The sequence below is a fragment of the Rattus norvegicus genome, chromosome 15 (assembly GCF_021556685.1).
Source record: "Rattus norvegicus strain SHRSP/BbbUtx chromosome 15, alternate assembly SHRSP_T2T, whole genome shotgun sequence".
In the NCBI taxonomy this organism is placed as follows: domain Eukaryota; kingdom Metazoa; phylum Chordata; class Mammalia; order Rodentia; family Muridae; genus Rattus; species Rattus norvegicus.
This window is the reverse complement of record NC_141548.1, coordinates 104,672,155-104,687,500: the sequence shown is the minus strand read 5'-3', so window position 1 is coordinate 104,687,500 and position 15,346 is coordinate 104,672,155. Positions and strand designations below refer to the sequence as shown.

General features: G+C 43.5%; 1 protein-coding gene across 13 annotated transcripts in view; it reads right to left on the bottom strand.

Annotated features, from left to right (window-relative positions):
* The window catches only part of Ubac2 (UBA domain containing 2), a 146,458-nt gene that overhangs the window by 31,393 nt on the left and 99,719 nt on the right, over positions 1-15,346 (bottom strand). For 11 of the 13 annotated variants that reach the window (NM_001034937.2, XM_087586286.1, XM_087586288.1 and 8 more), the window contains 1 exon segment: positions 7,351-7,398. The exons of the other annotated variants lie outside the window; for them this stretch is intronic. In NM_001034937.2, the coding sequence (NP_001030109.2) occupies positions 7,351-7,398 (48 nt within the window). 13 annotated transcript variants of the gene reach the window in all.

Genomic DNA, 15,346 nt, shown 5'->3' with positions numbered 1-15,346 from the left:
TCAGAGTCCTCTGGACTATTTGAGGTTTACATTTTTTGGGGAAATGAAGCTGGTCACTAATGCTTTAAGACAATATCCTTGTCTGATCAACCCAGTGGTGAGCTAGCAAAGCCGTCCCACAGACGATGGGCGTGTGGGCAGTTACCCAAATCCCCGTAGCATCACTTGGGCTGCATTAACACCACTGGCTTTTGGAGGCAGGGTCACTGGGCCAAGTTGGCTTTGAACTCATTATAGGATGACCTCGGAGTTCTGATCCTCCTGTCTCTGTCTCCTAAGTGCAGGCACTATAGATGTGCACTGCCAAACCCAGTTTCTATGTGCTTCATGCATGCTAGAGACACACTCTGTCAACCGAGTTACATCTTCAGCCTGGGACAGTTTTTCTTGAAAGCCATGTTTTGTTGGAAAAAAAAATTTTTTAATTAGAGTATGAGCTGGGAAAAATAGTTAGGTTCTAGAGAACCAGCTGACATTCATGAAGCCCAGTATGTCGTCTCCAGCAAAGACAGGAGGTGGAGGGAGAGAGAGAAGTACGGAAGGGGAGGAGGAGAAAGACAGAATAAAGGTGGCTCGGGGTAAGAGTTGTCTTCCAAAGGACCTAAGTTCACCTCCCAGCACTCATACCGGGCTGCTCAGACCTGGCAATCCTGTTCCAAGGGTTGACACCCTCATCAGGCCTCAGTGGGTAACTGTGCTCACGCATGTGTACACCCAAACATGCACAAACATAATCATAGAATTAAGGCCATATGCTAGGATCTGCATTGCTCCAAGCCAGGGGAACTAAGCCAGGGTTAATGAGGTCTCCTGAGCAGGAAGTCCAAACATCCAAGTGAGTGCCAGCAGCACAGACCACTGCTTAGACAGCTGATGACTAGATAAAGCAGAAGGGGACACGTCAGGGGCAGACAGATCTAGGATGGAGCACTGAGCTAGGAGGTCAGGAGCTCTGTTTAGGAAACAGGTCATGCGACCAAATGGCGAGAGACGACTTGGGCCCACATCTGTGGAATACCTAGGCTGTGAACCGTACGGCTCTATATTATAGATGGGAGCCCTGATACGGCAACAGTGGAAGGCATCTTCTCATAAGCCCTGAGGACATAGAACAGGAAATTGCTTCCTTTAAGGCCACTAAAAACATAAATATCAACTGTACACTTAATGGATTTTTCATACCATTAACCCTTTTAGGAAGGGAGTCAAAAAGTAAGGCTCAAGGGCAAATAAAGAATTTAATTTACTGGCTGGGAAACATCACTCCTGGTGTGAATTAAACTCACCTGCCCTCTGGTCACTCCTGGTTAGAGTAACCTCACCTGCCCTCTGGTCTTGACCCAGGTGCTGGGCCCTTTCAGCAGCCAACAGAGACCCCAGGAGACCCACCAGGAGTGCAGCAGTCCCAGGGTCCCTGTGGATCACAGTCCTACATTCAGGATCCTGACTGACAACAAGGACGAGAGACACAGAGGCTGCTTTCTCAGAACAGGAGTGCATCTACATGACACAACAAGTCTAGGAACACACAAGTCCCCGAATCTGGGCTGCAGCAAAAAAGCTCTGAGACAGCAGACCCACCGAGAACTCATTCCTTCACCCAAAATATATCCTGACTACTCTTATGGACCAGGTGTGTTCTAGATGCTGGAACGTGGTAGGGTGGAACACAGAAAACTTCTGTCCTGTGGAACCTCCCAGTCCCTGCACGCTATGAAGCCAATGAGAGCCAGTGAGATGGTGAAGTCAATGTGAGGTTAGTTGATCACCCCAAGGAATGTGTTTGTGGACCAGGGATCCTCGGAGTTATCTGTCATGTGACTAAGTTAGAAAAGATCACTGCTTTCATGACACACACAGCCATGTTGCTTTCTTTCAGGTTCTCAGATCCCAGCTCCAGCAGACAGACTCTGCACTGGTCGATGACAGCAGACACATGGAGGGCAGTTTCAGGCCAGTCTGGGAAACATAGTGAGATCCCGTCTCAACAACAAGAAAACAAAACCAAACAGAGAACCAGAAGTCTGTAAGAAGATGAGAGCACACGCTCGCCCCCCGCCCTGAGTGAGCCGCCGCCCCATGTAAGCTGAACCTGCTGCCACTGCCCAACAGACCGAGTGGCTTCTCTTAGGAGGCTCAGGCACCTGGGGTCAGCTGGGGTCAGGATGCAGCAAGCCCCTCAGAGCCTGGCGGTCCTGCTTTCCCATGTGGGCTTCTGAAGGCTAAGCAACCTCACAGCTTTAGTCAGCCTTGATTCCTCTTGGAGCCTCTCACTTGTTTCCAATGAATTGCTAAATATGGGAGTCTAACTTCTAAATTCCCAAAGTTTAACTGAAAGCCTTGAGCAACACGTGAGTTATTTTCCCTGACACCCTGCACCTGCTTGGTCAGTCTACAGACGATATCTGTGGAAAAGAATGCACAGGGAAAAGGGGACGTTCAAAGACAGAGGAAGGCACACAGGAGACCCACACAGCGCTCTCACCACCCAGGACATGGGTCAGAGTCCCAGAATTCACTCGCACTTCCAGTCTATGGTTTTAAGACAATGTTCAAACGACGATTGTTTTTGGTCATCAAAGGTAATGGTGTGAAGAGGAGGCGGAGGCAAACCAGAGGCTGACTCCTTTGAGGCGGCCCCTCTTCTCCAGTGCAGCGCCCCTGAGGCGGCCCCTCTTCTCCAGTCCAATGCCCCTGAGGCGGCCCCTCTTCTCCAGTGCAGCGCCCCTGCTAAGAGCTACCATCTTGTGCCGTCTGAAGTGTCTGACTGAGAGGCGGCCCCTCTTCTCCAGTGCAGCGCCCCTGCTAAGAGCTACCATCTTGTGCCGTCTGAAGTATCTGACTGAGAGGTGGCCCCTCTTCTCCAGTGCAGCGCCCCTGCTAAGAGCTACAATCTTGTGCCATCTGAAGTATCTGACTGAGAGGTGGCCCCTCTTCTCCAGTGCAGCGCCCCTGCTAAGAGCTACAATCTTGTGCCATCTGAAGTGTCTGACTGAAAACTTTGAAGAGCCTAACTGTCCACAGAAAACAACCCAAACTGAAACCACATTCAAGGTCCAATATAATCTGGCTTCCATGTACATTTCTACCCTACAGTGGTAAGACAGATTCTTTTTCACACTAAGACTGTTTGGTCGTAAGATGAAGTCTGCTGTGTTGTAGACAGCAAGTGACAAAGGCAGAGAACAGGCACAGTGAGGAGCACACTGGGGCACAGCTGCACACACTCGCGCACACTGAGAGCAGAGGCACCAGGTAACTTGCTCTTGAATAGCTTGGAAAGAGCTAATGATAAAGATGTTAACTGTGACTGAGTTGGAGCCGGCTTTTGGGAGCCACGGTTCATCCTAGTGTGGCGGATGACTCATTACTGTGATTCATTAAACTGCAAGAAATGCAGAAGAGCAGGACAGAGATGGCCACAAAGCTCTCAGCAGAACCACAAGAAGAACTTCAAGTCCGAAGTGTAAGCAACATTTGCTTTAGGAGAATAAAATATTAATGTGTAATGAGAATGGGAGAATTATGAATATACACAATGGCCTCAATTCTTCAGTCTTCCACCAAAGTGATTCAGAAGCCAGAGTAGTTCGCTAACATGTCCAAGCACGTGGACATGGAGCCATGGCTCAAAGGGCAGCCAATGTGACCGCTAGCAAGTATGAGGACTGCAGTTTGGATACCCAGCAGCCACCAAACAAACACTAAGTCAGCACAGAGGCCTGCCTGTGACACCAACACACAAAGGTGGCAACGATCCACAGAGCAAGCCAGCTGGCCAAAGTGGCCAAACTGGCAAGACCTAGATGCAACTGAGAAAGAGAGGGAGACCCTGTGTCCATCTGCAAAGAGAGCTCTCTAAAAAGACATCCAGTAAAAGCCTGGGCCTCCACACACATGCGCACCCCCACAAGCAAGCGTAAACACATTAAAAACACACAAATGTGTACACACGTAACAATTTTAAGCACCACATTCATCTCCATGACCAGCCCAAGACAGGGCAGCATTTAGGTGGTAAGACAGCATCCTGGTATTAGCCTGTCCTTTTAATCACTGGATATTCTAGGACTACGTATTCAGAAATATGGATACTCATGCAAGAATGAACAAAAGAGATAAAAACTGTTAGACAGAGATCATATAATAATCTAAACTCAAACCAAAGTTAGCAGCTTTCCAGGAGAGCATAAGTAGCTTCTGGTTTCTAAGACCACAAATAACAATTAACTTACGTTTTACATCAGCAGTTCTCAACCTTCCTAACGCTGCAACCCTTCAATATAGTCCTTCATGTTGTGGTGACCCCCAACCATAAAACCATTTCATTGCTACTGTAATATATGTTCTGTGACCCCCAACAGGGTTGTGACCCACAGACTGAGAAGAATTGCTGATCTATATACATTTGTCCCGCTAGGACAAAGGCAGGACCAAAGCCAGGACCTTATGCATAACAGGCAAGCACTCTGTCACTGAGCTACATCCCTAGCCCTGCTCACCTGTCAGAGTTAAATAAAATTATTTCCTAAACGGTAAAACTTTGAAAATATATATACAATACAGTTAATAACTTTTAATACGTGTGTGTGTGTGTGTGTGTGTGTGTATGTGTGTGTGTGTATCTGACCAACCTGTAAGAATTTGTTCTCCCTTTCCTTTCCACAATGTGGGTCCTCAGATCATCCGGTTTAGCAGCAAGCACCTTTACTCACCACACCCTTGTGGTGACCTTACCCACAATGTAACAATGTAATTTATGTTTTGTAACCTAAATTCACAACAATGAACACTATGTACACATTTCTTCCTGGTAGCCTGAATTTTGACTTTTGAAGTTATTTATTTAGCATTAGAACCAAAGGGAAAAAGAAAAGGGAAGTTAGCTGATCTGTAAGGAAAAGGGAAGTCACGTTGAGCAAGAAGCATCTGTGACTCTGACATGGACACCTCACAGTTAGTGGCTGACAAGCCAGACGTTCACACGGGCTTTTGCCTTGTTTTGTTTGTTGGAGACAGGACCTTACTCTGTAGCCTAGACTTGCTTTGAACTCACTATCTTCCTGCCTTTACCTCTTGAGTGCTGGGATTGTAGGTGTACATCATCATGTTTTGCTTATAAATTAAACACCACTGTATAATCATCCTTATCTTTACACCATGTGATGTGCGACATATATCATAGAGTGTGGGATCTCTTGATAAAGTCAAAAAGAACACAGGAAGTTGGAAGCAAGCACCAGCATGTACAGCATAGCATGGAGAAAACTAGCTTCAATCAGCATCGCTACTAATCATTCTATTTTAATTACCTAACGGGTGCAAGGGGGTTTGCCACAAATGAGCTCTACCATACATAGTTAGCTCATGGTCAGTCATTGGAAATAAACAAGGTATTAACTGTAAGCTGGAAAAATAAAAAGAAGGTTAATATGAAGATTTGTCAGATATACATATATATGTATGTATTATATATATACATATATATATAATTGTTTTGAGATAATTACTGTAAAAGAAAATTCAATTGGTTCATGAATGATTAATGACAGTGGATTCCTTAAAATGCCCAGTTATTTTGAAATTCTATTCCAAACACGGTGTGGGTCTTTTTATTCCAGTGTGGGTATTTTTATGTTAGAAATTCTTTGGTACCTTCTGATAAAATTTGGACTAGAAAGAAACAGAAGGCCCAACAGTTGAGAGACATACCTCCAGCTCTAGAGCCTAGGTTGTCACACAGTGAAACTCTGAGGTGACAGCAAGAATTTAATTTACCACCAAAAGGCTAACAACAGAATAGTGAATGTAAATGGGACATTTTACATAAATGCATCACAATATGTTATTAAAGAAAAAGAACCTTGCTTGATTAAAAAGAACAGACAAAAGGTGGTCCTCATGTTCCCACATGCTTTAGGTGGAGTAGGCCTTGAATGGCCCTGCCTTAGTGCAGAGCTCGATGACAAGCTGTCAGTGGGGATGAGCCACACTAGAGAAAGGCTTGTGGCCTGGAGGCAAACTGGTCCAGAATGACTGGAAAGTGCCACAGGTCTCAAGAACATCAGATGCAGCCTGGGGCAGCTGTAAGCTCCAGGAGAATCAGGGGTCAGAATAAAACCCAGTCTCAAGCATGAAGGGAGGGGAGAGGAAGGCAGGGGAGGGGAGAAGAGGGCAGGCAGGGGAAGAAAGGAGAAGGAAGAGAGGAGAGGGAAGAGTGGAGGGGGAGGAGAGGAGAGAGAGGAGGGGAACAGAGAGGAGAGATAGAGACAGAGGAGAGGGGAGGGGAGAGAGAAGGAGAAGAGAGGGGAGAGGGAAGAGAGACAATCAGAAGAGGGGAGGAAGGCCAGTTGTCTCAGAGTTCTGAGCCTCACTATGAATGGGGCTCCAATAAACAATGGAATAAGGAGGAGACAGTCTTTGCTTTTTGATTCACAGAATCGAAATCTGGAGCAAGTGAGCTGGGAGCACATCAGTTGAGGGCAATGAATGACAGCATTCTATCTGAAATGTCTTTAACACCAGGTTTAAAGACAGCCTTGAGAGGGTTCAGGACAACTCAAGGTGGCTCAGAGTCCTAATCACTCCTTCAGCAAACAAAAGTGACTGGTGCCAGGCTCTGCAGTGTGGCATAATTACATCTAAGTCCCCTCTGATGTTGTGCATAGTCCTATAAATCTATTCTGTACTTTTCTTAGACTTTTTTCAAGAAAGAGATTAAAACTATTTTCTTTCTAGATTTTCATATATTTATGGTTTACATTCAAGTCACAAAGCATCCGACTTGGCCACATGCTCCTAAATTTTGTTCTAAATGTCTCCTCTGAAGTGTAATGAATCGTTGTGGACATGGGAGAGAGAAGGGAATCCCCTCCACAGGCGCTGCAGCATGCTCCCTTCCTCCCTCTCTGGCTACACACACACCTGACCTGCGAGTCACCTCATCTTTCCCTTACACAAGTCCAGCAGCAGAGCTGCTCTCCAGCAAGCAGGTCCAACTTCTTCATTCTCTGTCATTTCCTTCTTGCTATGAATTAGACTACGAATGCCCTTTAAAACCAGCACTGACAAAAACCTCATCTAAAACCTTCATCAAAGTAACTTTGGAAACTGAGACAAACCGGCCTCCTTTGTCTTGACTTTGATTTTCTGTGTAGCTGTGCTATTTGAGTCATGAGGGAATGAGTATGGAGCTAGTCTGACCCGGGTAAAGGAAGGAGGAAGACAGGTGTGCATTACTCACAATCTATAAGCATGACACTTTTTTTCTATTTTCTATTTTTCTTCCTTTCAAAAAAAAGAGGAGGGGTGGGGATCAGGGGAAAGAGGTTTAAAAAAAATGACACTTACAAGTCCACTCATGGCTACAATCCAGATGTAGGACCCAGAGGTGAAAAGCTACAAAAGAAAACAAAAGGCAACTGAAATGAAGTCCACCAGCAGCCGTAGCACTCACTTCACACTTCCATGTGCCCCTCAGTTACATATTAACCATGCATGTAATTCAGGGATTAACCATGCATGTAATTCAGGGAAGCAGTGTAAAAGTAAAGGCACAGCAATTCTGTTTATTAAGAAGGAGATAACATGGAAATCTTTTCACTGACGACCCAGGCTTTCTGTAGCTGATGACACACATGTTGAAGCTGGCGCTGCTCATTCTTGTTCACGAGCCTTAGCTGACTTACAGAAACGAGCACAAATAAATCCACCACCAATGCAGAACAGTCACTGCCCACACTGGGTGCTTGGTGATGACCCGCAGTATCTCTTCATGTAACGTTCTCATCAGAGAACTTGCCAGCATCTAAGTCCACACCCTACAGGACCCTTCTTCAGGGATGAGAGCCCTCATTCTAGTTCACCCAGGATAAGAGTAAGCTGGTAGCACCAGGTCCTCTGTGTCTATATCATGGCTGTCAGTTTAGTACTTTTATGGGACTCTGAATATGTGAATGAATAGGAGTCTAATTCTTGTGACTTCTCTTGGGGTTCTTTTCCCACTGTTGGCTTGCTTTGTTCAACTTCGTTGTGGTGGTTTTGTTTTATTTATTACATTTTGTTAAAAAATTAAAATAAAGTTGTTAAAATTTGGGGGAAAAAGAGCATGCTACTAGGAACAAAGTTTTAACTGATATGAGGGGCATTAGAATTAGACCTCTTGAAATTTCTTGTAGAGAGAATATCTTGTGCATTGTATGGATACATCACCTGTCAATTAAAAAGCCTATGGCCTATGGGTTAGGCAGGAAATAGAAGGAGGGGCATCCAGGAAGCAGAAAGGATTCTGGGATAGAGTCAAACATGGAAAGATCGACCTGGGGAAGGTCTGAGGAGATAAGACACATGGTACATGAGCACAGGTACTCAGCTCCATGGCAGAATACAGGTTAAAATAAATGGATTATTTTAGTTGTGATCTAGTAGGAGGAGAGCCTGGCTATATGGCTAAGGTATTTGTAAATGTATTTTAAGGTCTGAGTCTTATTTCTGGGAGCATGGGGCAAGAAGGAAGAACTGAACCTAACTTCTATAATTTCTTTTTTTGATTTCCAAATTTTTATCTGAGAGGTGTGTGCTCAGGGTTCTAAAACAAAACAAAACAAAATCACAAGGCAACTCCAAGTCTCCCTATATGAATGAAACATCCTGTGGCTTCATGGTTAGCTTTGGCAGGCTAGGTTGGCAGCTCAGGATCATGGAGGGAATAAACAGGGGACTGAAATAGCAAAGCTCAGATTAACAATGTGCTAGACAGAAACCTCAGGGCTCTGTACATATAACCCAGAAACACAAAACACAGACAGACACAGAGGGAAGGAAGCTGTAGACTTTGCCCCAGTGTTGGCTCAAAGGGAAGAAGCTGTGGATGCTGCTGTTACTTAGCCTTCCTTAGTCTGGCATGGGGCTAGGTCAGTGCACACCTGAACTGGGTTGGTCTGATGCTTCTTGCATTCTAATGCTAAGTACTGGCCGTCAAGATGTGGTAGCCCCTGGCAAGCAGATCCTCACATACACCAAGTGATGCTGCTATGTAAAGCTTGCTCTCCAATTTAACTGGTCGATAATAGGCTAGAGCTTGTGATTGGGCTGTGGAGCGAGAAAGGGGGGACTTGAGGATACAGTGGGAGTTGCAGGTAGGGGGAACTGGAGGATACAGTGGGAGTTGCAGGTAGGGGGGACTGGAGGATACAGTGGGAGTTGCAGGTAGGGGGGACTGGAGGATACAGTGGGAGTTGCAGATGGGGGGGGACTGGAGGATACAGTGGGAGCTGCAGATGGGGGGGGGCTTGAGGATATGGTGGGAGTTGCAGATGGGGGGCTTGAGGATACGGTGGGAGTTGCAGGTAGAGAAAAGAGGATGGACCATGAGCATGCGGCCAGGAGAAACAGGGACTTCACAGCTGGGGAATGAGCTGGGAGAGCTCTAAGCTTGCCCAGTCTAGGCTTACAGCTCATACATAAAATACCTGGATTATGTGTCTTTTATACAGGTAGCCAGAACTACAAATTCATTTTACATTTGGTGCTAATATTGAAATGGAAGGAATGGTTGACACTGGAGCAGGCATCATTATCTCTCCAAAATCTCAGCCTCCAGATTGGCCACCTCAACAGGTAGATATCCAATTTCAAGGAGTTGGGACTTTATCTGAGATAAAATGGTTGGAATACACAGGGCCCGAAGGTCAGGTAGGAAAATCAAGGCTATGCTTGCTGATATAGCTACAAACCTGAGGAAGAGATCGGTTACAACAATGGAAAATACACACTAACTTCACTCCAACTTTAGAGGCAAGCCACAAAACAGGTGATGCTCCTAATAAAAAATTAATTAATTAAAAATGTTATTGAAGAGAATTACAGACTGCCCATACACATAGAGCAGAGGCTGACACTTCACCCTTACACTCGGGAGCCAAAGCTGATAAAACACCAATAGCCTTACCACTGAGGTGGCCGGCTGACCACCCGTGGACTGAACATTAGTCTACGACAAAAGAAAAGCTGCAGGCACTAGAGCAGCTCGTCCAGCAGAGGGTCCACCAACCCTTGGAAATCTTCGGTATTTGTCATTAAAAAGAAAGCTGGCAAGTGGAGGAGAACAATTAACAAGACTATTCAGCCAATGGGCTCTCTACAGTGAGTGAGCCTGGAACCCCCGTGCCTTCCTTGTTGCCTAAGGAATGGCCTATCATAGGGATTAATCTAAAAGATTGCTTTTTCATAATTCCTCTACATGAACATGACAGGGAAAGGTTGCTTTCTCTGTTACTATAAGTTATCCAATAAAGAAATAGCATTGAAAGGTCCTACCACAGGGAATGTGAAACTGTCCTACCTTGTGCCAATATTTTGTACAACAGCCATTGTAGGTAATCTGTAACAATTTTCTCAATCAGTAATTTACCATTATACAGAAGATATCTTATTGGCTGACTTAGATACAGATACCTTGGAAAGACTGATGAAATAAAGAAAACCTTGTCTTTTGGGGGATTACAAATTACCCCTGAGACAATACAAAGTGAAGATTCTATTAGTTATCAATGATATAAAATAAGTCTACAAAAGGTTAGGCCACAAAAGGTACAAATCAGGAGAGACCAATCAAGGAGGCCTAATGGCTTCTGGAAACTAACAGGAGGTATTAACCAGCTGCGGCAAGCACTGCTTCCGCTACTCTAGAGCTAAGCAGTTTATCTCAAACCCTACAAGAAAGGAAGACTCAAACACCCTGGGGAAGTTATCAGATGTGGCTAAAAAGGAATTAGCTCTGCTAGAAAAGGAATTACAGGATACACGTCCCTACCGTATTGATCCAAAGTTGCCCTGCATCTTACTCATCTTCCCTACATGAATTCTTATGCAGAGGAAACACTCTATCTTAGAATGGATATTTTTAGCACATAAGCAGAGTAAGAAATTAAAAACTTATACAAGTTTTTTAATTGATACCAAAGAGAAAAAAATGAGACTTTGTCAGTGAGGTGGAATGGGTCCAGCTGAGACTGTGGTGCCTGTTACTAAGGCAGAGACTGCCTCGTCGTGGGCACAAGGTGAACACTGGAAGGGCATGCAGTGATCTCTTGAGAGAGATTAACAGCAGATACCCTCAAAGCAAGCGACTTGAGTTCATAAAAAGAACTAATTGGATTCTCCCTCCTATAATAAAGGGAAAGCCAATATCTAGAGCCCCTACATTTTATGCTGATGCAAATAAACCAGGAAAGACAGAGTATAAAGGTGGTTGAGAGTCCTTACAAATCAGTTAAAAAATCAGGGTTCAATGCAATCCTTACGGTATTATCAGATTTTCAAGACTCTCTTAATATAGTCATGACTCTCAATATGCAAAAAGAGTTGTCTTAAGTATAGAAACTGCTGAACTTATTCAGGATGATTCTGAATTGACTTCATTATTTAATTATAACACGTGATCAGAAATAGAAACCATCCATTGTATATAACACACATCAGATCTCATACAGGTATGCCAGACCCTCTGGCATAAGATATTGATCAGCTATTGATAGGAAATATACTAGAGGTCTCAGAATTTCATTCAAAAACACCATGTTAAGAGCAAAACTTTAAAGAAACAAGTCTCTATCATTTGGCAAGAAGCCAAGGAGATTGTAAAGGCATGTCCTACTTGTTCCCTGTAAAACTAAATTCCACCGCCTGCAGGAAGAAACCCAAAGGGTACCCAAAGGAATGAAATTTGGCAAATGGATGTGCTTCATTTTACAGAGTTTTGTAAACTAAATATATGCAGTATACTATAGACACATATGCAAGATTTCAATGGGCGACTCCTTTAGCTTCTGAACAGGCTGATTCTGTAATTATTCATTTACTGGACATCATGGCCATTATGAGAATACCTAGACAGATTGAGACTGGCAATGCTCCAGCATATAAATTTAATGACGCGATCTTTTTTACATATTACGGTGTAAAACATATTGTAGGTTAAATCCTACAGTGCAAACATTTGTGGAGAGATCCAATCATACTTTAAAAGAGACGCTTAACAAATAAAAAGGGGTAATAAAGGCTCCCAGAGATAGATTACATAGTGCTTTATTAACTTTAAATTTTTTGAATTCTAATAAAAAAAAAAACCAAACCTATAGCTGCTGAGAGATACTGGATTATGGGAAAAACTGCTGAACTAAACCAGCCTGTTCATTTTAAACTGTCCTAACCTCAGAATGGAAAACAGGAAATGTGTTACACTGGTGGAGAGGTCGTACTTATATTTCCACACGAAAAGAAAAACGTTGGGTTCCTTCCAAATTGATAAGAACCAGATATGAGAGGGGAGGGAGACCTCCTGAAGATCTTGGCTGCAGAGCAAGACAACATCAAAAGGTCCAAAGCAAGCAACGCCCATGCTGGTCCCTTGTATGGAGCAAGTCCGAACTGCCTGGGCCATATAAACGTCTCCAGCCACAACTTGAGCTATGCATGGCCAAGAGATCTTTGGCTGCAAACATCCTCAGGATTCCTCCTGCCATCCTTTCATGTGCCACGGATGGAGATCTACAGAAATTTTGGTTATAACACAAACTAGTGTAAGAAAGATGTCTTTCATTTGCTCAAACGAGGAGCAGAAAATCATCTTTAACTGATCTAAACATTGAACATTGCATACATTATGTTAATACAGAAATATGCATTGCCTCTGAAAACTCTCACGTTCACAGGAAAAAAGGAAAAGGAAAAGCAACCCTGACAAGATTCCCTCAGGGATGCTGGAGAGGCTGCCGCGTACGGCTGCAGCCTCCTTCCTGCCCAGTCCTACCTCAGACTGAACAACGCTGTTTCATCTCAAGACCTGCTTTCAGGGCAACTTCAAAACTTTAGATCCAGCCTCGCAGCTAATCCAGTCAGGACTTCACTTAAACCTCAACTTTCTCAGCATACAGAGACTGGACAATAATCGCTACAGCCGACTTTCTTAAGACTTAACTGTTTCCAATGAGGTAGGGTGGAGAAATTTTGGTCATTCACTGAGGTTGAAGTTTATCATCATTTAAGGAGATGGATACAAACAGTTATGGTCTTAACAAGGGGGAAACAAAATAGGGAGGTTAGATTCAGGGATTTCCTTTTCCCTTTCTGTTTCTCTATCTTTTCTTAGATAAGGGGAAGAGAGCTGAGAAGAAAAATGGGAGAATACAGGAATATTATAGGAATAATAAAAAAAGGGGGGGAAGTAGATTATTGAATCTACTCTTAAACCAAAAGATATTTTATAGCCATAATCTGACATTAGTATAGATCTTTTGAATTTTGATACAAAATTGAGGTTATATTTTATTATACTGGAATATAGTTTTGTATACTGATACATATTTAAAGGTTACATTGGTTTATGTTATTGTATATGGATACAAATTTACAGTTTTGATGTACATAATACATATGTTTTCAGTTTCTATATGAGATGTTGTTTCTATATAATACTTAAGATACAATGTAAAGCTCCAGTCTGGTTAATAGCTGCCATTACAAACTGTCAGGATGGTTAAGAAGTACAAGTTGACAATCAGTCAAACTCATGATCATGTCAGATACTAGTCGTCAGGTACTAGTCCAGATCATCACAGAAATATACATCCTGAGTTGAACAGACAATGGGTAATTGGCAACATTTGCTTTTCCAGATATACTATGAATAGAGAGATGGTCTTCAAAAATATCAGAGACTCGCCAAAAATGGCATTTAAAGATGCTTGTTTTTATTAAGTTAAGGCTTTTAAAAACACCGAGATATGTCAGCTCCTTGCAGTGCCCCATTCAACTTGGAAGATGAAGCATATTGAAGAACCTCCATATGGAATGGCTTCAATTGTAGCAAGCTAGCCACTGGGCAAAGGAAATGCTTCAACTACAGACAAAATGCTGTCCAGAAAGGACAAATATTGCAGGGAAGTTGACTGCCAAGCTCTGCCAAGACAGGGTAAGCAAGCCCTTAATAATTTTGGCTTCACAGAAGGTCTGTCAGATATCCTGGCCAGAAGGCTGAAGATGGATGCGTCACCTTTACAGAGATACTGGGTAGCTATCTAGGCAGCCAGCTGTCTGTCAATTCTCAGTCTCAGAAGCTGCGTGTCTGCACTTCCTGCTGACTCAGGAAATATTTACTCCTTGTCAGGTCTCTGATGACCTTGGTTGAAGACTAAATACTCAGTCTTATTATAAGCTTGAGTTGTTTAGGATTTAAGATGTTGTAGGTCTAAGAAGATGTTTTTAGAATGGCAATACAAGTTAGAATAGAAAATTACTTAGATACAGAACTCTGAGCTCACCAAGATAGAAGAGATGATAGAACACTTCATCTAAGTTGCCAAATACAGACAGACTGGACGTTATGGATGCAACCCTTACCTAACGGTTCTCATAACTGTTCCTACTGTATGCCGTTTATTATTAGAAGAGAAAGAGCCTTTTTATTTAGGCAAAAGGGGAACTATAGTGAAGTGGTCTGATGCTGCTTATATTTTAATGCTAAATACTGGTCCTCAAGATATGGTTGCCCCATATAAGCAGATCCTCATATACACCAAATGATGCTGCTATGTGAACCTTGCTCTACAATTTAACTGGTCAATAAAAGGCTACAGCTTATGATTGGGCAGTAGTGAGAGAAAGGAGGGGCTTGAGGATACAGTGGGGAGTTGCAGGTACAGGGAAAAGAGGAAGAAAGAAGGTGGAGATGGAGAAGGCCGCCATGAGAGGAGATGGAGCATGATCATGTGGCCAGGACAAACAGCAAGGAGCAAGGGACTTTATAGCTGGGGATGTAAGTTAGAATAGCTCCAAACCCAATCTAGGCTTACGGCTGGTAAACAAAATCGCTGGACTGTGAGTCTTTTATATGGGCTAGGATTATGAACTCATTTTACAAACACCCAATTCTCATGACAACACAGGTGGGAACTATGAGGACAGGGACTTTATAATTCACTTCTGTGAGAGGAGGAATCCAAAACAAGCTGCCACATTCTTGAGCTGAGCACTGCTCTCCAAGCTTCTCATGTACTGAACTCGGATTTCTCATCAGCCAATGAGGAGGGTACCCTGAGTGCTTCCCTGGGTCGGGCAGTAACAGGAGGTGTGACTACGGTGTCTTGCTCTATGGGTCTGTGCTTGCTGTCCACCCACCTCTCATATACGAGTAAAGCAACCTGTCATTTTATCAGTAAAAAAACAAAAAATTAATAATTTCTCTGGTCTCTTACACTCCTTGTCTTAGAACCAAGTTTCTGCTTGCATTCCAAAAGGGTCTGAGTGTGCCTCTGAGCTGTACTCCATGTGGGCAAATGTGCACCTC